The 26,014-nt window shown below is 36.3% G+C and overlaps 1 protein-coding gene across 5 annotated transcripts in view; it reads right to left on the reverse strand.

Annotated features, from left to right (window-relative positions):
• The window catches only part of DOCK4 (dedicator of cytokinesis 4), a 250,160-nt gene that overhangs the window by 50,797 nt on the left and 173,349 nt on the right, over window positions 1-26,014 (reverse strand). For all 5 annotated transcript variants that reach the window (XM_084534619.1, XM_084534618.1, XM_084534617.1 and 2 more), the window contains exons 24-28: window positions 21,956-22,083; window positions 19,645-19,779; window positions 15,585-15,683; window positions 8,573-8,667; window positions 1,005-1,080 (exon numbers count right to left, since the gene is read on the reverse strand). In XM_084534619.1, the coding sequence (XP_084390745.1) occupies window positions 1,005-1,080; window positions 8,573-8,667; window positions 15,585-15,683; window positions 19,645-19,779; window positions 21,956-22,083 (533 nt within the window). The remainder of the gene's footprint in view (window positions 1-1,004; window positions 1,081-8,572; window positions 8,668-15,584; window positions 15,684-19,644; window positions 19,780-21,955; window positions 22,084-26,014) is intronic.

The following is a 26,014-nucleotide window of genomic DNA, read 5'->3' on the forward strand; positions in this document are numbered from 1 at the left end:
GCAGGAGGAATGAAGAAGTGTAAGGGTAGCCCTATTGCAGACTGCAGTTCTGCAGGATAGTAACAGTGCTAAGGAGGTTTAGGAAACATAGATGCCTGGTCTGCAGGTAGTTCTTTCATCAGGTTTAGGCCCTGTTGCAGAACTTTGTAAAGGACAGGCTTCCTCCTTTTCAGTTATGCCCAGTAGATAAATATGCATTCCTTCCAATCTCTCCTACAGGAGTCTGGATTTTCAGAGATGCATCCACAACTCTGCCTGAAGTCAACAGGAGCTCTCTGTCTTCTCAAAGAAGAAAAATTCTGCAGTTTTTATGATGAAGCAATTAGGCTAATGCCTCTGGGTTGGACAGAATATTCGTTCCGGTTTCCATGGGAATGGGTCATTTTGGACTCACTCCCAGTCTTGTCATCTGAATCCTAAAAACATAATTCTGTAATTCATGGTTTATCATAGGTATTATACCTCGCTGTATGAGGTACTCACTAACAGGCATGCATCTTTAACTATATTTGTTATGGTGTCAAAATTTTTAAATTTTAAGTATGCAGCAAGCTAATCGGTCCTAAGAGAAATTAGAGAAACACAAAGCCATATTTTTGATAGATTTACATTGAGTCAAAAATTTGATTAATCTTCCTTTCTGAGGTAACTGGGAAATAACAGAGAAATAAAGAAAAATAGGTTCTGTAATAAAAAAAAAAAAAAGCTATACAAAAAATGAGTAAGTCTACCATAGAGTCTGAAAAACAAACAAACAAACAAAAAAAGCACAGAAAATAAAACAAAATAAAACACAGCATTCTTGATTAAAAACAAACAAACAAAAATAAAAACACAACACAACACAACAAAACAACAACTTAATCTCTGAGCACTTAGAATTACTGGTGTCGTATATGTTGTAGGTGATTAGATGCTGGAGCTAAATATAATAACAAACAACCAAGCCACAAGATGATGTAGCAGTTATTGCATCTATCTTACATTAGATAAGTTTACTCTACCTTGTAATCAAAGTTTTCATTCAAGAAGTTTTTACGAAGGGCATCCGAAAGGTACAAGACTGTTGTAATGATCACACTGGTAGGAAAATAAAAAAGAGAGTAGTTTTCATTAAGTGGAAATTCATAGGTAATAGTCAGAGCCAGACAATTTTTCAATGAAAGAATAGATACACAACGTTGGGTAATATTAAATACTGCATTGTAAACATACACAAATGCTTGACTATTAACAGCACCTATTGACAAAGAGCTTGCACATCAAGAAAAAGAATGAATGTGCTGAAAATAGATTATCTCTATAGAACAACAGAACTGTTAAAAAAGACAAATGGTAAACTTTGTTATGCAAATAATGCTGGTATCACATTTAATAGTAATATTACAATTGGGCAATTTACTTTTAACTTTCTGGGTCCCACAGTATGTGCATATACATTATAAATGCAAAATATCTAGTAGTTACCATATATCCAATACTGACAGCCCTATGGGCAAAATGCCTTTTTAATGACAACAGTAAAACTGCTTGTACTCTGTGAGAAATATTGGCATCTAAAGATCTCTGCTCTGATTGTTGCCAATGGTCATACATCCAGCATCTCCTGGCGAAGCTGGCAGCCCATGGCTTGGACAGGTAAACCCTTTACTGTATTAAAAACTGGCTGGATGGCCAGGCCCGGAGAGTGGTGGTGAACGGAGTGAAATCTAGCTCATGACCAGAGCTGGGGGTCGGCCTCTTCTCACAGGTAACTAGTGATAGGACCAGAGGGAATGGACTCAAGTTGTGCCAGGGGATGTTTAGGTTGGAAATGAGGAGACATTTCTTCTCAGAAAGAGCAGTCAGGCACTGGGACAGGTTGCCCAGGGAGGTGGTGGCGTCACAGTCACTGAGGGTGTTCAGGGAAAGGTTGGATGTGGTGCTTAGGGACACGGTCTAGCAGGTGACATTGGTGGTAGGGGGGGATGGTTGGACCAGATGATCTTGGAGGTCATTTCGAACCTTAATGATTCTGTGATTCTATAATTTTCATACACAGACACTTGGCTGAATTATATTATTCTTAGATAGATATAGACAACCAAAACCTCTTCACAGTGATCATCACCAGGTGTCAATAACAATCTTCATCACTGCAGTAAGCAAACAACACTTGGCAAATTGGAAGTTTGATTATCTACAGAAACAGAACATCCTCAAAGATTATTTAAATATATACCATTTCACTATGTCAGCCCTTAAGCCGACTTCTGCTGCACTTGTGCCTACCAACATATTTGGTCAAATTAAAAATCCATATAAACCATTACATTCTTTTTGAAAGTAGTCAGTAGTGAATGCTTATGGAGTAGGAAAAAAAGATAAATACAGAATGATCTTTTTGCCGTTACGCTCATGTATTTCACAACAATCAGATGTTTAAAGACCCTCTGCAAATAAGGTTACATCTCTGCATTTTGTGCAATTGCCACCTATCTGCTGTTAATATATCTAGATCTTCTTTGTACGTGGTTCTTTACCTGTACTGTATTACAGTGCTAAGATTTGTTTCCTTTTCTACAGTTTGTACTTCATTTTTCACTTTTTGCAATGAATTTAAGATAAAATGTTTTATTAAGTATAATAACAAATATATAATAGTATATATTTTTTATATTATATTTTTCACCTTCACAGCAGTGAGGAATTATACATTAACCAACCTACCTAGGAGATAAATAATATTTTTCTTCTGGCACTTTTGACAAGATTTCAAGCTTATACATACAAAATGGCTATATATCATTTAGCTTCTCACCAGCTGAAATGCTTACTTCCATTTACCAACTTTTTAAAATTACTGCCTCTGTCAAGCTTTACCTTCTGGTTCAATGCATCTTAACACCTGCAACAGTTAAGTCTGAGACTGTTTTTAGACCATTGCTTGATTCTAAGGTTTCCTTATTTCTAGTTCAACTGCCCAAAGGTAACTTTCATATGTATTATTTTTTCAGCAACTATATTGTATCTTAGCTTTTTTATCCAAGTAGTGTTCCACGTTTAGCACTCATTTGTGCAGTTTATCCTACTCTTCCACCAAACCAACAGGGAGGTACAGTGTTTGCACAGCACCCCCTACTGTAGAATGGAAAACAAAGTGAAATGTTAACAAAATGTAAATAAACAAAGCTAAGAATCAATGCAGGAATAATAAGAAGAATCCTCTCGTTCTTGTATTTGTGTGTGATTTAATTTACAGTCCATCTGTTTCACAAAATTTGCACTTTTCAGGAAGATGTTCTGATAGAAAAGGTCAGTTCATGAGAATCATTGCTATGCAAAATTTCAACCTAAGTCCAAAGTAATAAATCTCTGAAAAACTGAATGCTAGAGAAAATAGTTTTCTTCCCAAATCCCCCAAACATCCCCAAAGCTGCAGTCATAATGCCAAGTTTACATTACATAAATCTATTTATATCTGAAAGAATTCCTTTCTCGCCACATTCAGATGTCAGGTGAAACTGAAGAGAATGATCTGCTTAAATCCATATGAGAAAATAATTAGAGTAGAATTTTAACTGCAATTTTTATTAGACTTTTTCAGAATTTTCCTGAGATAGCAAAATAACTGCAGAGCAAATAGTTGTTGCTATAGGCAACATAGCTCCACTTTGATTTATTTAGTAAGCCAAATATATGATATGGTTTAGTTGATAAAATGTGGGTCTGTAGAGTGAGATTGTGTATGTAGTAGATTAAACAAACAAATAAACAAACAGACTGAGCATAGAAAGATGATGCCATTGTTTCTGACCTACAAACTGCATCCTCAAGAACTAAAATCAGGTAGGACAGAAAACATTGCTAAGTGTAGGGGTTCTCTCCTCTCCTCCTACAAATAATGTAGGTTCTATAAAAGAAAAAAGCAAAAACGTGCAAAGCAGAGAAAGCAGCCAGAGGACAGATGGACAGCTGAATGATCCAGTTCAATTACCCACATTCCTTGTTGCTTCCCAGCCAACAATTTCAAAATAACAAACATTTATTTAAAATCTATTTGAGTATTAAACTAGAAAACATTGAGCTTGTGACAAAACTTTATTTTCTTCCTCTTACCACCTGCTGCAAGTTTGTTCAGAAACCCCGACCTGAAAAGAAGAAAATCTCTGCTTTTAGCTACTCAATTATTCTGGGCTCCTATACAAAATGCTAACCCGAGGTCTGGTTAGGGCACTTCTGACAGAGTGGCATCTCCATCAAATTTTCACAGTAAACCTTTCTGCAATAAGCTGTTTGAAAAGTTCATGGCAGCCCCCAAAAGTTCAACAACGTTTTTACTGCCTGGAAAGTGCTTCGACAAATCTTCAAAAGCACTAACGTGTTTGAACAGAAAAAGTTTCTTTCATATTTCATAAATGAACAATATTCACATAAATGTGTATATACATACTATTGCACGTATAACTTATTCATACATGCATATCTCTATATACATTTGCTCTGTGACAGATAATGGCGCAGAACCATTTTTACAGGTTCAGTTGTAAGCAACATTTTGTATTACATAAAACCAAGGAGGTTGTTAGCAACACTTTGTATTACATAAAAGCAAGAATTTTTGTTCATTGTAGGAGTCTCAGACTCCCACACCATGGGAACTAACAGGATTCTTCAAAGCAGCCATAATGATGAAACCAATGCTAATTTGATGTCTTCCTTTATTGCGTATTCTGTTTGAATTAATGTTTTTAAATGATAATAATAATGTCTTCCAGTCGTCATTGAATTAGATAACCAAAAGGATCTTCTGTTAAAAGTCAGTATGCCCAACTGTCAGCAGATACATTTGTAAATGTGTTATAAACAACACATTATAGTAAATCTTACTCTATAGATCACTGATTTTACTATAAATAATCATATTCATAAATCCATTTTGTAGGCTTGTAGAATTCCAATTGAGAATTGGATGATCTGGCATCTCTACCATTCAACAAAATGCTCAAAGGATGAGATCTTTAAAATGAAAGCTTCTTGCACAGCAAGTGCAGTGGAAAATGAATTCATTGTTACATAATATGTGGGCACCGTATGGTAAAAATATCAAACCTTTGCTCAGCAAGTAATAGGAACCTCACTTTACTTTCTGACAGCCTTCTCAATTGTTAATGAAACATGGCACACCTGGAGTTCAGCTGAGCCTGTTAAAGGCTTTCAAAAGATGTCAGTCATTTAAAGCACTGGGTAAGTGATCCTTTTCCTAACCTCAGGGTAAATTGAGTGACCATTACACTGTTATTTCCGGTTGAGAGAGACATTATGAAGGTATTATGCAAAAGCTTCAGGTTTAGTCTGGCATATCTTACTGCTTAGTTTATGTACAAAGTGGGTCTGCCCTATAATGAAAGACAGAAAGAAAGAAAGAAAGAAAGAAAGAAGATTTCCATAAAATATGTAAAAGAAATGTAAGTTGTCACTCTATTAAAATCCCTGATAGAAATATTAGATAACCATAGGTAATGACTTTGCTTTGCTGAATGCATCCCGATTAGCTCAATGCAGATGTTACATGGTTATGTAGTTTAAACAGAGTTACTTTGTCTCATTGCCAGAGGCTAATAAACATTAAAAATTTTTTGCATGTACTTTTCCTTCCGTCACACAACTAAAAAATTTCTCTGTTTTAGTACTATGTATGCCTTCTTAAATGTTACTTTATGTCTTGAATTTTAGCAATCACTTGATGATTATGTAATGCTAGTCATTAATTCTTTCTCATGACCAATATTCAGACATTCAGAAGTATAGACCATGAGTGTATCATGAGTGTAAAGTATCTTAGTTTTTGGCTAGTTCCAGATTTGTGTTCTTGAGCTTGCAGTACCTTCTCTTCTGTTTTATCCCAAACAGCATCCAAGTATCAGATACTACTTAATTACTGAAAATACTGCAACAAAAAAAAATTCTAGAAGCCAGGGGGCAGCAATATTTTTATATATAATTAATACATATTGAAAGACTGTTATGGCATTTTGACCTAAAAATCTTTCAGGTAATTGAAGTTCTGCATGTATAAATATGATAAGAAATGATTTTTTTTTCCCCCTTAGGAAAAGCTTATTACCTGATTATACCCTTGCTAGGACTCATTTCTTCCCTAGGCTCAGACAGTCTAAATCTCTCTTCCTGTAAATACCAGACAGTTTGAATTTTTATATCACTCTGGGGAGAGTGGAGAGAAAAGACAGTGCTGCTGGTGATGTGACTGCAGCGATGGTGAAGCTCCCAAGACACACGCTGCCTTCAGATTAGCTGCAGCTTCTCGGGCTGAAGCCCAGACAGCTGAAAAGGGGTTGTCTGACTCAGGAAACATGACAGTGATTTTATTCCTGGGAAGAAGGAGTTAGAAAAAAAAAATCATTTTTTTAAATGATTTGATTATGCTCTTAAAAGGATGGGCTACACCTTGCAGTTTTTCCTTGTAGACATGAACAGGGCTAGAGTTGAAGAAGTTTTGCATTCAGTTGCAAAGGGGCTCACATTACTGGAAGCACTCAGCAAGTGGAGGGAAGAAAGAACAGCTCACAGGCACTTCTGTCTGGTGTCGGCAGTGCCCTAACCTCTCATCCTGCCTTTGGGATCTTCCCTTTCCATTCAAAGATTGTGGGTTGGGAAAATTCTAGGCAAGCTACTGCTTTGTGTCTCTTTGCCACTTCCTCAGGGAAGTTGACGGAAGGCAGCCTCTGAAATGGCAGTGGGGGAAACGAGTGAAAGGATGGCATTCCCATTTAGCAAAACTAGTACAGAAAAACAATTGTCCTGTGGCTGAGGAGAGAATTGAAGTGCAATTTCCTTTCTGCTGCCTCAAAAAGAAATAGGAACAAAACATCAATATGTAACATGGGAACGATGACTCTTCAGTTCGCACCACACTTAGCCAAAACAACTGACCAACCCCCATTACACACAGCAAAGCAGAATCTCCTCCACAAAGGCACAGATACCTAGCAAAGTAAATTATTAAATGCTGAATTGGTAAAGGTGTGCTAACATGCCATTTGCTGACGGTAATGCTTATGTAATTGCTTGTCAGTGAGTTCAGTTCGCCAACTTCTGCCTGTCTTCTGTGACTGACAGGACTGGACACAGAGTCACAGTTTCACCAGAGATGGCTAAAAGCAACATGACACCGAGTAATAAAAGATGTTTGATGCTCACTAAAATACTAATGCAAGCAAATACTCTTTTTGCAGAACTTGCTAACAACATCTTTAGCATATCTGAACACCACCACTCCAAGAAACACATGCCAAGGTCGTTCCTAAATCTTAGTTTTGTACATGTCAGCTGTTGCAAAGCCATCTGCCAAGCCAGCTGTTTCAGGAATATGTAGCGATTTCTAAGATTAAATATGAGGCTGAGTTCCTATGTTTTCCCCTCTTTCCTGTGTTTCTCAATTTATTTCTTTAGCATGATTACCAGATGCATCATATCGATTCTTTGATTATTAACATTTTTTTTTGCTGGAATTCAAACATGGAAGGATTAGCACTACTAAATCATGTAATAAAAATGAGCAAAAAATGTTATTTTCTCAAGCCGTGATAGAGCTTGAACAAACACTATGTCACGCACACACATAACACCTATCACATATACAAATTTTGCCAAATTTAATTGTAACCAGAAGATCAGTACAAGTTGTCAGTGCAGCACTATGAATTCATATTCTTTTTGGAGCTGGTAGGCACAATGCAGACTAAAAAACAATTCATCAGGCATTGCAGTTTAAGTAAATCCTAAATTCTGGATTCCTAGGTCTGCCTAATACAACCCCCCCTCTTCTGCTGACACTGATTTTTAGATAATTGTGTTGACTGTTCAGCTGGCTTATCTGATCCAAAACTAAGCCTACATAAAAGGATAGCTGGTGACACAGGTGAGATAAAATTAAATAGTTTTAGACTGACCGTAATGACTTCTCAGAAATGCTGGGAACCTGTTTCTGTAAAAATAAGGCCAGAGCAAAGAAAGAATGGCTCAAAGGCAGGTTATATCCCAAAGTATCCTGCTTAGAGCCCCACGCTACAGTTGCCTGTGCTGTGCCTCGCTTCCTGATTTGTGATTTTTTTCTAACAAGCACTAAATTAACAAACATGCAAAAACGTTGTTAATAATATTATAGCAGATAATTTCTTCTTGAGAGCAAACAGATCTCTACCAACTCAGCATTTCAACAAACAGATTTGAAATGAAGTTCTGTTGAGATCTGTCATTTGCTGCTTGGAAAACAAAGCTGTTGATGCTTAGCATCTTCAATCTGTAGAAGTGTTTCTGAGTTACCAGTTCTATGTTCTTACTGAAATTTAGAAGATAAACAGGAACAGATTATACTATGAATTTGTTGTGTAAAATAAGTGCAGGGATTTTAAAACTTAAACCCAATCTTAAATTCAAAAACGAAAAACTGCAACCAGCATTATAGAGTATATTTTGCATTTTTATTATATACAACTTATAACTGTGTTTACTTATACCATGAACTTCACATACACCCCTTATTTTTTTGTTATCATTAAAAATGTCTTACTTGTTTGCAACCAAACGCATCACTGTCCAGTCTTTGGGAAACATCTCTGGTCGTATCAGTATCCGAAATACAGTGAAAATCTGCAGCAGGAAATCCTGTGGAAGGAAAAGAAGCAATCTTATACCTCTGGTGCTTTAAAAAAGAGCAAAAGAGCAATGAGCTTTTAAACTAATCAGAGGCAGAAAAAAATCATTATAGAAATAGCAAATTGCACATTTATTTTCAATGTATATACCTTTTAATATTATTTTCATTGTTGATTCCCTAAGAAAGTTTCCAATAGCAATTTAATTCATTTTTTTCTTAAGAAGAGAAAAACAATTTAATCTGCCATTTGATTGACAGCAATACATAAGATAAATGTCAAAGATGCATTTGGTTTCCACCCATACACTTCCACAAATGTGATCCTGAGAACAATTTGCAAATCAAAAAAGCACTTTACAAACACCACAGAGTTCTGAATACCTCCTTAATCATGCCAGGTTTTCATCACATTCAAGATTTATTCTAAAAGTAGCATTATTTGGTGGGAAAGAGAGAGAGTGCAACGACAATTTTATCATTGGGTTTGCAAAGACCAGTGAAGTCAACAGCAATGTCCAGACCTCTGAGCTGCTAACACAGGTGTCTGTCTGTGTGCAGGTCACTTAACCCTTCAGCTTTACTTGCTGAATATATACAAATAGTAAATGTACGTGTGCTACTTTGAATGTAGAAAGCACTGCTTAGGAACTTAGCATTATCATCTCCTATGTCATTTAATTCACTAACAACTAAATTAATCTATTCCTGCTGTTCCTCTCAGCACAAGTTTTTCCAAATATTCTTTAATAATGTTTAAACAAAGGTAGTAATGGTCAATCTCCATTGTGTATAACAGTGCTTTTATTTTTTTAGTAAGCAAAATGGAGCTTTTCAATGTCATGAGGAACAGGAGGCAAATGATATAATCCAACTAACAGAACTAGTGTTTTACCTGTCCTTTAAATGTTTCAAATATTGATTCTGCCCATGTCATTTGTAGAGACTGAGTACAAAACAAGGATGAGATGAAGATACAACCAGAGGTACCAACTAATTTTGAACACCAAAATGTATTCTCAAGTGCATTTACCGAAGCGTAGATGATGGGCATTGCACAACAGATGTCTTTCATTAGAGAATCACTGTAAAGGGGGACGAATGCAGGCGCTGGAAAAGGCAGCTGAGATCCCAGCACCCACCCACCAGAGAAGATTACATAAAAGAGACAACCTGTTTTCTGAGTAAGAGGCCAAAAAATCCTCAGTATTAAAGAGTGTAAATGAGACTCAGTGCAGATAATACAGCATGTGAATTCAGGTGACCAGCTTTACAGATAAACAAGTACCTCCACGAGCAATATATTTATTCCAGACTGCCTACTTATAGTTTTCCACCCTGTAGTTCAATCTCAACACTTCTGCCTCTTCCTTTTTTCTTTAGGGGTTACCTCCATTCCCTGTGCAGTACTCTCTGCAGCCCTGTGCTGTAATCCCCAAAACATGGCAATGCCCCAAAAGCTGTATGACACTTCACAGTATTGACCCACCATTCTCCCATATCCCATTTCTATCCTCTCCACTGTCTTGACACAATACATGTTGTTGCTGTTACAAAGCTGCTGAATGGGTGCTGACCTGAAGAGACCAAATGCCTGCTGTTGGGAAGCCAAAATGTGGTTCAAGGACCACTTAAAACTCCAGGGTTGCATGGGGTATAAGATTTAGTGCCTTTGAGACCCAACAGGTCACTGCCAAGCCTGCTGAAATTCATTGGCTAGTTCATAAGTTGCCAAGAAAAGAATGACAGACAGAAAGGAAGACCACATATGCTTCATTTCTTTAGGCAACTAGGCTAAGAACAGAATGAAACTTTTATTCCAAGCAAACTTGAAAACAAAGAAAATGTAGACACATTACATTTTGAATCAGCAACAACAGGGTAATTATTTTTAATTTTAACAGAAAAAATAGAAAATTGTGTAATCAATTCAGTAAAGTGATTTATTAGATATAAAATATGAATTTGAAAAGCCCAAGATTGAGGTTTGTCTGTATTGTAGTAGCTGTTACATACAAACAAAAATGCAGCATAATTCAAAGATAAAAATGTAACTTGAGGAGAAACAGAAAATTCATTAAAAAAATTTAGAAAAAAAAGTCATGTTTTGCAAGATTTGCAAGATACAGATACTAAGCTTCTATTTACAGAGTCAAGCTGTGCCTAACTTATTTTTCACCAATGAATTTTTGTTTATTTGATAATACATTTCCCTAGGAATCCATAAGCATGAAAATGACCAAAGAGTAAAATGCCAGCTGACTAGCCTGATACTTTGACATTAATGCACAAGTAGCCTTCACGTCTCAGGTCTGCTCCTCAGTATTCAGTGCCAGGTCTCTGATACCCAAGGACCTCCCCTCCAACAGTTCCATCCAGCAATTCCACAAAGCATTTTGATCAGCATTACAGTGACTGGGATTTTGCATGATGTGATTTCTCATTTTTCTTTCGTGGCCCAAACATTCCCAAACCATCACAGGACATAACTATGAAGCACCATTCACGGTAGATTGATCTTGTAACTATAGCTTAAACTGTTTTCTGTGCAATAAGCTATTATCTTTCATAGTTGTATCTGCTCTGCTAAACACTTTAGAATGACTTAGTAACAGATTTCAACATTTAAAAAGTGTTTTTGCCGGCACTGTAAGTGAACTAACATTTGGTTGGTTGAATACAGCTATAATTGATGTCTCATATGCCTTTTAACTTAAGTGACAGTAATGGAGTAATTTTGTCCTTTTACATACTCCATGCAACTAAATATCATCTCTTAATACTCCTACCTAGTGTATATAAGCTCTAGTACTATCTTACAACACTCAAATAATATCACTGTTAAGTTTCATTCAGCTGCAAAGCTGCTTGATAAAAATAAGAAACTGCAATTCAGTGAGAAGCATGGCCTTCTGAAAGACTGAAAACCATTTATTCATTTAATAAACAAGCATCTTCGAATTTCTTTTGCATCTTCCTGTATGCATGTAAAATCCTCTGTAATGCCGGGCAGACTATACAGGATTTCTCAGTGTAAATCTATTAGCATTTTACTTTGGGACAACAGTCCACTTTTAAGCTAATTGCTTGATCCCCAGTGCCTTGGTTCATACTGCAGAGTTATCAAGCTACTTGTTATCAAGTCTTTGTACAGTGTCCCAGAGATGTTTTGCAGAGTGCCTGGGTGCCTACAAGAAAGATGGTTGAGTTGTCTCTGAAAATGAGTTGTTTACACCAGGACAACACATCCAACCCATGGCCAAACCTTTTCCCAGATCCTCTTTCCTTCACTGCTTCTTCAGTCTACATCAGAAGCCACCTAAATTGCCAACAAACCCTAAAAAGTCTTTGTCCAAGCAGTCATTAGAGAAGAGAGCTGTGGAATAAATTGCACTTGCTGGTAGGGTTTAGCACCCACCTTACCCTGCTCAGGCTCCCTTAGCTGGAAGAGAGGGATCAGAGAACCAGTGAAGTTTACTCCCAGCCCCATGAAACACTTTTCCTACAACAGATCTCTCCTGTGTATCTATGTTGCCTCATTATCTAGCATAAACCAGCAGTGGATAAAGACTAGGCCTTCTGACAGGTGCTTTTATTTTGCTTTCTTTTAACCTATTAATTAAAACCCCACCCATATCAATCAAAACCATTTTGCTGTGGTCAAAGCTGCATTATGCTAACATATACTGTTTTTCTCATTCAGTTTCCCACTTCTCTACCCCTATTTATAATTTCCACTGTAATCTTTTGTCATAAATTAGATCTGAGCTTTTTTGTGGCAGCAAATATCCGCCTACAAGGGAGCCTCTGTTATGTAAATTGCTACAAAATATATTTACCAGAATAAGATGGTATTTCATGGTAAACAAAATAAGCATATCTAAAAAATAATACCGAAACATAAATTAAAGGAAGCACTGAAAATAATTGTCTTATTAAATTAAACGTTTCAAAAAGTGAGTGAAATAGAATATCTGGCACTACCACTCAGACATGAATCCCCTGACATTTCTTTCTTACTTCATTTGCACGTTTTCAAATATAAAATGCTTCTTCCATCTTCTGCTGTCTGTGGAAAAAAACTGACTCTTGAAGAAACAACTAAAATAAAAATAGTCAACATGTCAATTACTTACACTAAATATATTTAAAAATAGAGGAAATATTTCTATGAACAAGCACTTGTTTAAATCATCACTCAGATGTGTGTCATATAAGATATGCAGATATGTCTGTCGTTTTTAAATTGATGTTATTCCTTCAAACTCCATTTTGCTATACCTTGACGAACAAGCTGGAAACAGCCTTTAATAATTTTGGTATAGATTGTTATCAGAAAGAATAACTTGACTTATGTTTTGATGACAAATGACAATCTTCATTTCCTTTTTTTACAAGTACTTACATGAGTGAATTTTTGTTTTGAAAAGTGGTTTGATGGGGATAGTTTTTGAATAGGAGCATAAATGCTGAGCAAACATGCATTCCTACAAACACTTGACATAGTCTTTTTGAGAATTAGTCAAAGAAGGAAGAAATGCTTTGTAATATCAGTATGCAATCATTCAGAATAAAAAGATACCTATAAACAGGGGTAGTCAAAAAAAAAGAGGCACAGCAGACAGCAATTCAAAAGCTTGGGTTACACTCAGATAAGTCACTTGCAAACCCTCTATTATATCTGTAGTTTGTAATGTGGCTTACAGAAGACCCAATCCAATCTGACATCACTGACCATGGTGCAGAAAGAGGATTCAAAAATAGAGCAAGTTGATGATATTTACCATTGCTTAAATCCCAAAATACATACTAGCCACCAGAATAATAACTATGGTTACTATTTCAGTCTCTAAAAATACCTCAAATAAGAATATCTTATCACAGATATTTACACCTTCTGAATCCCGATTTACTCATACTGACGTCAGTTCCTAAGGAACATTTCTTAATGAAGTATAAAATATGAAAGAAGTTCCATGCTTGGCAAACAAAGCATAGCACAGAGATAAGCGGCAAGATCACAGAAGCACAGAATCATAGAACTGTTTGGGCTGCAAGAAACCTTAAAGACCACCCAGTTCCAACCCCCTGCCATGGGCAGGGACACCTCCCACCACACCGGGTTGCCCAGCCTGGCCTTGAACACCTCCAGGGATGGGGCATCCACAGCTTCTCTGGGCAGCCTGTGCCAGGGCCTCACCACCCTCTGAGTGAAGATGGTTCAAGACACACGCAGTCACCTCATGATTAATAGCAGTGTCAGACTAACACATTAGCTCTCATCTTTCCCTCTTCCTGTCAGTTACACATTGCAGTGATATTTGATATTTCTAAGTGAGAGGAAAAACAATTTCTTATAATATTTAAGATTCAGAAGAGAAGCAGTGCTGCATTAATTATCATCGAACCTACTGCCACTTAATCACTGGTGGAGTTGATGCTGATTTGGTGAGATCAGAATGAGAAAAATAAACTCTGGACTTGAGTTCTTACGACCTCTATTTTGATAGCTGATGGCACGAGCTACAGCTGCTTTCCATATGTCTTTGTGTAATAGTAGGGTATGCGTGTGCGGGGAATATAAATGTGTCTCAAATCAAACACCATTCAAGCAATAACTCTAGAGATGTTCATGTTCTAGAAGAACAAAAGTATGAATAAACTCAACACTGTACTCACAGATACATCAAACACAGAAATCAAGTGTGAAACCTCCAGCAAATCTAAAAATCTAAACCTAAGAACACATATCTGATCAGAATTCAAACAAAAGGGAAAATACTTTCAGAAAAAAAATGCCAACAACATATATTAAAAATTGTCTAAGAATACTAACTATTCCAGGTGAAAACAGATGGTCTAGTACTAGTCTAAAAATCCTCCCCTCTATATAACTCCTAGGTAGTACTCTTGACTCATGATAGAGATAACCTCTCAGTACTATTTCCTTCCTACCTTTCAAACTTAATATCATCACCCCACTACAAAGAAAAGGCACTCGTGAATGGTATGCTTTCTTCAGAACATCTCTAAACAGCTATCAGGAATTTAAGAAAATTTGGAATTGCACCATGACTACGCTCTCCATTTCAGGGCAATAATTAAGTTTATAAAATCGTAATTTAAAAGTAACATCTAAAAATATACTATTACACCAGGATGTCATGACTCTCCTATCTAGCATCATTGGCTGAATAATGGGCATAAGTGATCACTCAAGATTTCTTATGTGGATCACATGCAGACCTATACTTGTTTCTCAGGGTCTAGCAGAGTTGAAGCCTTGGTGTTATGTCCTTATGCAGAAAACCTTAACTACTGTTTTGTGTTGTTGTTAATCCATCCCTCTCCTCCAAAAAGGAATTAAAAATGCTGCAACTCCATGAGGCTGGTAAGTCCATAAATAAAATTGGTAAAAGCTGCCCTGAAAAAGTTCTGCAGCTATTATCTTCTATGAAAAAACAGTGCAGACAAACATTACAAGTCTGACAGGTCCTCCTGCCAAGGGACCTTGGAAAAACAGATGGTTATTTGAATACACATTTCTCAAGCTGTGTGTTTGCCATTGCCATATATAGCTTAATAAACAAGTAAATACATAAAAGAAGACAAACAGCTGACAGGAAGAATCAAGCAGACCTGTGTAACCTTAGACTGGCATCATCTTTAGGCTATTATATACTGCTTAAAAGCAATTATATAATCCTCCCATCTCTACTCTATCAATTGTCACTGTAGAAGCCACAGAATCCTAGTCCCATCACAAGAGTTGCCCCAAGTGCACATGAAAATCTCTGTAAAAGCTAGCTAATCCAAAAAACATATTGCATTTAAACACTGTTGTATTTCATCAAAGCACAGGAATATCTGAAAGAGGGAGGAAGAGAAAAGAGACCTGAACAAGTAAAATTACAGTTCTGTTACTTACCCTCAGGTCTTCCTTTGTACTGAAGCTATCAAGGAGCTGTTGATAATGTCTATCAGTCATTTGTCGCAAGAGTGACAGCAAACAAGAGACAAACTCCCCCTGTTCAGATAAAGCCATGAATAAACATATGAGAGATTAAGCTCAAATACAGAAGACACTATAAATTGTCATATGATAAGCATTTAAAGTAATTAACAAATGCAAGGGAAATTAATGACAATTAGAAAACATTATTCCATACTTAATGAAAACACATTAATTTAGCTATAAATTTCCTTCCCATTTAAAGAATTAATTTTTACTCAAAACAGTTTGCTTGCACAGCATAATCTAGATCCAGAAGAGCTAATGCAGTAAAAGTTTGTTTTGTCATTTATTTCCTTTGTATTTTTTTTTAAACAGATTATTTAGATTGCTAAAATTACAACCTCTTTGTCAACTCAGTTTTGAAACAAAAAATAAGTATTTTGCAACAATTCTGGGAAAAACAGTAATGTTTTCCTTAAGGGAAGAAATAGCTGGGAATTTTTCATAACATTTCTAATTGAAATACCATATTTCTCAAAAAAGAAAAGTCATTTATACAACTGGACAAAATTTGAAAATGTTTTGATAAAAAGTTTTCTTGGACCTACAGTGGAAGTTCTCATTAAACATACATAAATATATATATATATATATACACACATACATATATAAATGGAACTTAATCATAGGGTCTGGATTGCATCCCAGTGCTGTAGAAGAAAAATTCTAGTATCTTGCAAACTTGTTCAAAAACGGGAAATAAACTCTGGCCCTTAACTACCAGAAATGGGAACAAGACTTGGAAAACAGACGGGTATGGAAACACTCCTTTAAAATGCTGTCTTTCACTAGTTTTTCAAGTGAAATTTTGGGAGTATTTTCCTCCTTCTTTCCTTAAAAACAGAAAGCAAGATAAAATAAAGGAACATGTCTTCACAGAAATGGTTGTTTTGGATTTTACATTGGAAGGGCTAATACACTTGTGATTATACCTTATATACTTGGTGGTATGCCAGGTGCAGGCAACGTAGTGGTAAACTAACAAGTATGCCTTGCCCATAATAATACTCTACACTGAAGTAATGATCCCAAATTAATGACCTTCCTGCAAAACCATTGCTGCTTACAATGGGTGCAGCTTTCTCAAAACAACATCCTAAGTTTATAAAGTATGTTAACCTTCATGGTCTGGGCCTAATCAGCAAGTTTACAGCTGTTATCTTGTATATACTCATAAGGTAGCTGAAAAAAAATATATTTCCAATCATAACAGGTTCTTTTCAGAGAGCAAAAAGACTTGGGTCTTTTATCATTATTTTTTAAGAGTTGCAGTTTCATTCTGTCGAGTCTCAATATGATTTTATCATGCTATTTAACATAATGTAGGCTTATCTAAATAAGCGAATTTTGGAGACTTTTATTCCAGTTATAAAATCTGAGACCACTCAGATTTGTCTAATTAGCCAAAATACGAAAAGTAAGTAAAGGTCTAAGTTTACCTGATTGTCAGCTTGAGTGACAAAAGTTGTGTATGAATCTTTTGAACACTTCCCTTCCTGCTTTAGCATTTGAAGCAGTCCTTTCTAGTCACCTTTTCTAGTTACCTTCTATGATTCCACACTTACTTTGACATAGAGGAGTATACTAAAAATCACAGTCTATTATAGAAAGCTGTACTATTACAGCTGACAGACAGATTAGCTTTAAAATGGTACCAGCTTTAGCTAATTGTTAACTTACTTCTAAATTTGAGCTTTTGATTTAAATTTAGGTAGCTATACAGGCAGCTAGTTTTTAGAACAACAATGAATATTCAGCTGCATTTGTTGAACTCAATATGAAAATATATTTTGTTAAGATTTCAACCAGTGCTAGCCACAGACTATCTAGTGAGGGGATATGTCGGTCATGCACAGAAGCAAACTCTACAAACAAAATTGCCTTGATAAAGAACATGAGGACCAGATCCTACTGCCCTAAATCAAGCCGTAAACCCAAATTCATTTAGGTAGAATCCTGAAGTAGTTTTCTGTGTCTCATGTATTAAACTACATGAAGCTGACAATTAAATTGCAATTCATTTAAACTCTCAAGGACTAAACTTCCAAGATTTCAAATAAATAAAGATTTGCTCTAATTGGTTTGCTCTCCGCTACTACATTTTTGTTAAGAAAACCTACAGATCCAAATCCTTGATATCCTAAAGCAATTAAAGTATAATTTTCACTTTCACTATTCCACTGAATTCAATGTTAATTAGTGCAACACTGCCCCTTCCTGCCCCCTCCCCCCCCCCCCCCCCCAGCCATGTTTTTTATTTTCTTTATGAACTGCAGAAAAACAGTGACCTGTGGACCTATAAGATCACACTGCAACGAGTTTGGGACTATGTCCAAAAGTAAGATTATATCTGGTAAAAAAGGTATGATGGAATTTTATCCAGTATGCTGCCATGATACATCTCACAAAGGATATTTTATGATGGGTGCAGCTTGAAATACTGGTAACACACTGGAACAGACTCTACGGCTGTACTTGCATCGGGTACTTCATCATACTTGCTCTACAAATAGTTCCAAGAATTTGGCTCTATGCATTGCCATAAGCCCATGCTGCATGATGTTTCTACATAAATGTATATAATTGCCTTATGCTGTGCTGTGAGTCACTTCCACATTAAGTATTCTTTCAGATGCCTGTGGTGACAATGACATGGCTTTTCTTATGCATAAAAAGAAAATTTTGCAACTTGAAAGTATTTTCAGTCTTATTTTTGATAGCGTGAAAGAATTAGGCTGTCATGGTGCTTTACTAAAACTTAATCTGAAAGCGAGTGGATATATCAGAAGAAACCAATAAGCTCAGAGCTTTGCTGCACTAGGAGTCTAATACTACAACCCCTGCTTCAGCTAAGCTTTCTTGTAATGGTCTGATATGCCACACAGAGTAATTTGTAATTTTATAATTTACAGATAAAAAACCCAAACTCTTAGATGTATAGTCCTACTGAACCACAGTGATTAAACCTTGGTGTTATCCTATTACAGAACTTGGTCAGCTTCAAAAATGCTTCAAATAATGTTTGCTCTTTGTGGGATAAAATAAACAAACAAAAAAGGCAACAATGCATTTCTTTCACAGGTATTAAATGCTTTTTCAAATGTTTCATCTCAGAGGAAATTCTGGTTTGGAAAGCAGCCATCTATTCATTAATAAAAATGTTACAATGTAAAAATAAGGCAATTAATTAAGTGTATAATGAGATGGTAAATCACAATGCATAGTATGTTCTCTTCACAAAAAGTTACCCCCTTACTTCATACTGGGGTCATATCCCCTGCCATATTAGAAGAGATTTGTCCTTCAAATGCAAACTGGGAACCTTGCTGGAAACAAAGCAAAGTAATTCTTCATTTTATTTCATCAATGGCTCAATTTCAACACTCTAATTTGCATGAGTTGTTGTATCACATTGACCAAAATATCATTCGTTAATCTTCTAAATCTATCCTCTATGCCCTACCTCAAGTGACAGAAATGAAATTCAAATGCTCAGTCCAGAGAACAATAGAATGACTTGTGATTAATAAATTTGGATTGATACAGGCTACCATCACAGATTCTGAAGGCATTTTTAGAGCTGTTTCATCATGTAAAAATGTATGTGTCTTAGGAAGTAAATTGTTATTAGCTGATACGCTTTCAGGAGTATCCACTCTCAGCAGTTCAAACTTAGCGAGAGATTCAGAAAGCTACTGAAAATCTCAACAAAATAAACAATGAAAAAGTTACTCACCTGAAATAACCTCAAGAGTTACTTTTTTTTTTTTTTTTTAATTTAAGGTCACAAAATATAAATAATATAATGAAAAAATATTATAATTTGAAAATGAATAAAGTGCAATAAGTTCTCTCTGTTCCGCTCATTCTCTGTTTAATACACAAAATCTTACCATTGAATAACAATACAAATGCAGAATTCTCATGAATCTAATAGTGACAGTTGTGAGGTATTTCATTATAAGAAACTTACAGTCACATCTTGAAACTGGAGGCGCATAGCAGAGCCTGATGGCTGCGGTCGGCTGGTGATCTCTAGTATTGTCCTTAACAGAATATCTAGTAAGCTGTTTACAATCACATCAATTTCTTCCAGGACAGATTTTTCCTTAAATAATCAATAAAACATTTAAGTTATAAAAACAGAAAGATGACCACAGGCATATTTCTTTTGATGCGACTTTAGAAGCAAACAGAAGCTTTGCAATATAAGCTTTGTTACAAATGTTTTACTTGAAAAACAAAGACTATTATCAAGTTGAGATATTATTTAATTCTACTGATGTTACCTTACAGTTCTTAATTAATTACGTTGTATTGAATTGCAGAGGACAGTTACAGGGACTTTGAATAAATAAGCATTCATCAAATTAGCACAACTATTTTCAATTAATGTTTAGAATAATATAGACGGGTTTTTCAGTCTGGATAATTATACATAATGCCCATATATTTCCTGGGGAAATTGCCAAGAGAGGCTTAAAGTCCAAAAAGTAGAATTCTGTTTTCACACTTTGAAACTATCACTAGAAACAAACAGATGGTGCTCAACCTTCAAGACCTGCTTCAGCAGTAAGGACCAGATACATTGCTTTCCATCAACTGAGTAGCACAAACAAATTAGTCATTTATGTAAGCCTACAACTTGTACACACACAGCAACAATACAAAGAAACCAGTGTTCACCACCAAGAGAGACCATGAATACCTTAATTAGACACAAGAAAAGACTTGATGAAGTCAAGTTGTATTTTTCCCTTTTAAATGAGATGAAAATATGTTTTCCCTGTTTCAGCAATGTTTTCTGTCTCCATGGCAGCAGACAACACCATCTTAATCTGAGCCATTTTATCCACAATTTAAGATGACATTTCTTTGCAGAAAGAAACACTTCATAATCAAATGCACACAACCAAGCTAAAATTCAGCTGACAAACAGAATCATTCAACTTTGTCGGCATTGAGGTGTAGGAGTGAGATTTTTTTTCCCTTCCTACACACCCTAAGCATATGATTTGTAACAAAACTCAAAACTCTTGTTTGGACTCAAGATGAGTCTAGTGTCATGGCCGTGTTCTCTGTCACTTCATCTAGTGTCAATCAACTGTTAACTTTGCTACTTATGAAGTCAGACAATATTCAGTGTACTGAGGAACTGCTGTCTCAAGATGTACAAAACTCATGTACAAACTACTGTTAGAATGGCCAACAGAAAAAGAAAAAAAAAAATCACTTTTCAAAGAGATGTCTCTTAAATTCACTTGTTTCATCAACCTCTGAATTATCTGGATCACCACAGAAGGAATAATATTGTGAACTGATCCACAAAAATCAAGTGGCATTCAGAAAGTTTTTAATACTCTGTCACTCAAAGACTACTGAAAATAACATTTGTGTATCCTGCCCACTGGAGAGAGTTTTATGTAGACATCAATTTATATTACATACTTCTCTAGAGTTCATGATCAGAGCAACTTGGTGAATCCAAATGAAAGATCTCCTGAAGTTAAGACCAGGCTTTGTCCTAGTCCAAAACCACAGCTATGCTAATCATCCACCCCTTTCTCTTGCGAAGGGGTACTAACACTAATCCAGGAGCAGCTGCAATAAGAACATTGCAGTGCCAAAGCTGCAGGTCACATCTGCACCAAATCAGTGACCATGAAACTTTAATTTCTAACAGTAGTATGAAATGAAGAAACATACAACAGTTCTCGCCAATACATTACAGTGTAAGGTGTGCCGGCCTTGGTTTGTATGTACTGCACTGAATACAAGCTATGTTTATTTCTTGTTGTCTTACATCCCTTTGCCTGTCAGAACTTCACCATCATCTTCATGCCTGCAACAGACCTACCTCATCTAGCTCTCATACTCATTTTTCTCAAATGAATTTGCAAACACAAACATTAGATACAGGCCACAAAATTTACCAACTAATCCCTAAGTACAATTCCTGCCATACTCATACTAATCCCTTCCCTATATCATCTTTGTGTCCCCTATGACTAAACAGCTCATGATAAATAGCCCATGCCTCTACAAAGAAGTGGAGGTTTCTTTCTGTCCAACACAACACTCAAAAAGAGAAAAAGCTTGGCAAAAAATAACATGCCACAATTGAAGTATTCTTTCATGGAAAGAAAAGGTGCCTGAGAAATCAAATTTACGTTTGACACAGAGAATTCTTTAAAATGCTCTTGGTCAAGGTCCAGCTTCTGTCATTACTGGGTGCCATATAAAGAAGTTCAGTACCTCGTGGATGTGACATGCTGTTTACTTACTGAGCTGTTCTTCTTGATGAGACAAAATATGTTGCTAAGGATACGTGCACACATTATAAGATCCTTCTGTTCTTGTAGATGCATGTGGAGATGATGTAAAACTACTGGAAGAAGAATATATCGAGAATCTGAAATAAACAAAAATTTTTATGAGTAGGAGCTTCTAGCAGAATCATTTAGTTTTAATACAGATATGCAAATAAGTCTTCTGTTCAGAGCTCTAGTTCTGATAAGCAAAAGTTTACTTGCTTAAACCAACACTTTTGATAGGTGGAAGCCTTTACATCATAATATCATAACAAACAAAAGCAACTATTTGAAGAATGAACAACGTGTGGAAAGGCTGTATGTTGTACCATGGACAGAGACAAACACCACTGTGTGCAATGTAATGGGAATTATATATTTATGGAATTACCATGCAGAAAGAAACATAGCACAGTAATACTCAAATTCAAAACTATGTGGAATTATGCTCTAGCCTTTCCTGCTATGTGACAGCATCCCTTTGCATGTTAAGGTCACAACAGACTTTATCTTGAAGTTTTGTTATTCTGCAAATGAGTCCTAATTTATGGACCAGCAGTACTTTCAGACTTCTTTCAGGATTTGTGCTTTTCCAGATTCCTCACTCCTACTGAGTATGAGCAATTTAGACTACTGGTGTCTACATTGAATAATCTGCCTTTCCTCTAACCATTTCCTTTTCTAAACACAGCTTTTTGGTGCTATTTTTAGTCCTGAATTCTCTCAAAATGATGCAAGAACTTCATTAACATGCTACTTCTTCTTGCTTCTTTTTCTTATAAGTGAAGACAATGTTAAATGGGGAAAGTCCTAATTCTTAAACTTGTTATAAAGGTGTTATTCAACACCTATTTACAACTTGATAAATTGAATGGGTGTTATCTGTTCTCATTTTTTTGTTTGTTTGTTTCTAGATCTTTTCCTTAATTGAGAAAAGATGCTTTCATAGAAGTATACTTGAATTATTTCCTCTATTAAAACTTTAAAGATGATTATATTACATTATCTAAATATATACACATCTACTCAGTTCCTTTTGTAATGTAATTATTTCCTAAAAATTAAATTTATCTAGCAGAAAAATTTCTCCTTTAGAATAATTTTCCAACCAGGAAAAACTCCAGGTTTCGTCTTTGTATAAATACATTTTCTCCCTTCAAATATTACACCTCTATCATTTTCCAGGAAGGAGAAAAATTAGGTTTATTCTGGAATTTTATTTATTGAATGTTTCCTTCATTTGCTGAAATATAGCACTTATCTTGTTTTTCTCTATTATTCCCTTGTTTTCACTGTCTAATTATGCATATAACACAAGTAAAATCATAGGGACAAGTTGATTTGTACAAACTATTTAAATATATTCTTGTTTTCAAAAAAAAGCTTGTCTGCTGTTTTTGAATGGGTATTTCACGCTCAGCATTTGTTCAGATGTTTCTGAATAAATGTTTTCTTCCTGAAGAAAAAAATATAAACAAATACATTTCACAATAGGTGAAAGGCCATAAATGAATCTGGAACCAGTGGTACTAAAACCCCAAATCAGAGAACAATCAGCCTGTATCCAATGGCTGCTAGTTTCTGCAGGTATCTCGTAGGTTTTCATCAGATTTGGTCAGATTAAGAGTCCTTATCTGCCTGTGGTAGAGCAGATGCATCTCAACCAAGCCAAGAAGGCATTTTCTTTTAGTCTGCCTAAAAGACAGAAGCATAGTAAGGTGTTGCCCCAGGTAGTCTGAGACATGAAACATGCACAGCTGCCACCGACCCAACCACTGCAAGACCTATTGGGTGAAAATGAGAGTGGGCAGGAAGATGGGCTAATCAGCAGAGCTCTCGTTATGAAAGTACCACCTTCTGAACCCCACTGCCAACGCTGTTCATTGCTTACTGATGGGTGAAATGGACAGAACTAATGCCTGCAGCTGAGGCAAAAAACAGGACTCTCCATTCCTATAAAAATGACCTAACATTTAGGCTACACAGCCAACTCCTTTTTCCCTGCTTTGCCAAACGTATTCAATTCTTAACCACGTGGCAATCCATCTTCAAGAGCAGAGATGAAGGGATCACTCTGTAAACCAGCCCTTGGGTCTGCGGTCAGGGTACTCTCCTGGGAGATAAGTGATGTGAAGCTGACTCCAGGCTGACAAAGCACTAGGCCTGGTCTGCCATTCCCAGGCCAATACTTGAATCACCACTCAGCTACACAACTGTCACAGAGCAGTTATGGTACCTCCTTCACACACCGCTGCTGTGAGCCTTACCATGCAGGCTATGGATCCTGTGAGGACAGCAGGTCCTCAGGTCCTCCTGCTGCTACAACTCCAATCCCTTAGCCCAAAAGGCAAGGAGAAAATTGTAGCAGCCTGTACCAAGGTGTTTCATCCTGATTAATTCCAGGCAGCATCCTGATGAGCACCTGCAGGATTTGGTGCCTCATTTTCTGAGGTGTCCCCTCCTCTGTGCACTGCACAGAATGCTTCCATACAAGCCTGGCATTATGAACTCCATTTAGAAGACCAAAGAAACTATGTGTGGCAACTCCTGACTTGTAAATAATCAACTTCCATATTGTATAGCCTGAAGTGTCTCAGGTATAGCTAGGCATCCTCGGTCAACAGTTTGGACTGTCCCATTTTTCCAAAAGCTCGATAAAATGATCAGAAAATGTGGTTTATCAAGTGGATTAGCAAAAAACATGTTACGACTTGCAACTATATACTGGAGATAACAGTACCTCTTACTGAACTGACAACCACATATAACACAGCTTTGGACATACTCCCTGTAAGCCCATAACTTATACACCTCGCTGTCTTGACCTCTTTAGAGGAGAGACCTCTTAGACGAGAGATGTAGTGATAACACAGAAGAGGACAGCTAACATCTTCACCTCTGATCAGGCTCTGCCAAGGACTATGCAGGTAAGTTTTGAGAATGTTGCATACACCACTTGTCTCAGGTTATTTTTTTCCTTAAAAATTGCCAGCTGCAATGTCAGCCACCGTGTATAACAAAATTAATGAGTGCAGGGAATGGTGCAATAATCAGAACTCCTAGCCATCAGTCACTGTCCTAATTTCTCTTCTGTTCAGAAAGCCAAATTAGCTGACTGTTTAAAATGTTAATACTTGTCCTTTGCAAATATTATACAGAAAGAGAGAAAAAAATATGACATTGAGCTTTTCAAGTTCGTGCTTGGCATGACTGGAAAGAGAGACCACTCTGGGCAATCCTTGTGCCTTTCCTGTGAAAGCTAGGTTAACATTAAACATTTAACCCACAGCACAACTTTCCCCCTTGCTTTTCAGTTAATGGTAAAGCACCTGCACAGGCATACAAAATTTTCTGCACTCCAGTGTATTTTAAAGCTTAGAAAGATGATATTCATTTCAATGAGTACATCTGAACAGATGGTCAAAACTTCAGCCTACTTGGAACAAGAACTAGTCTAATTGGACATCTTTAAATAAACAGTGAGAAGCTCTTGAACAGTGAAAAGTGAGGAAGTTGCTCTTATTTTTGATAGTTTTATTTGCACCTATTCAATTTATGCTTGCCTGCTTGGAAGAACCACTGTACTTGGGGGACGTAGGAGAAGAAAATGCTTAAGCCAAACGAAGTCATCGCTTCAATTCCAAACCAAACATATATGCCTCTTCTGCAACTGCACTGACATGTCACTGCTCTCAGTCATTTTTCAAACCTTTATGAAGAACTGCTTTCAAAATTGCCTGTAGTGTTGCAGAAAAACCATGGGTATGGCTGAGAAACTCCTCAGTGCCACAGATGCAAAGAATTACTTGCATGGCTTTTACAAAATAATTTCTGGTCTTTGCTAATGAAAGCTGATTTTTTTTATGCATACACACACCCCTTCCCCAGGAGGCTGGGGTGTATAAGCACACATACACAGACTACTCCAAGGAATAATAAATTGCTATGGAAGACAAATTAAGAAATAATAATTAATCTGAAAAAGATCCTGGAGTACTAGAAAAAAAGAAAAATCTATGGATCAACGTATAA

Source organism: Aythya ferina, assembly GCF_964211825.1.
Source record: "Aythya ferina genome assembly, chromosome: 1".
Classification (NCBI taxonomy): domain Eukaryota; kingdom Metazoa; phylum Chordata; class Aves; order Anseriformes; family Anatidae; genus Aythya; species Aythya ferina.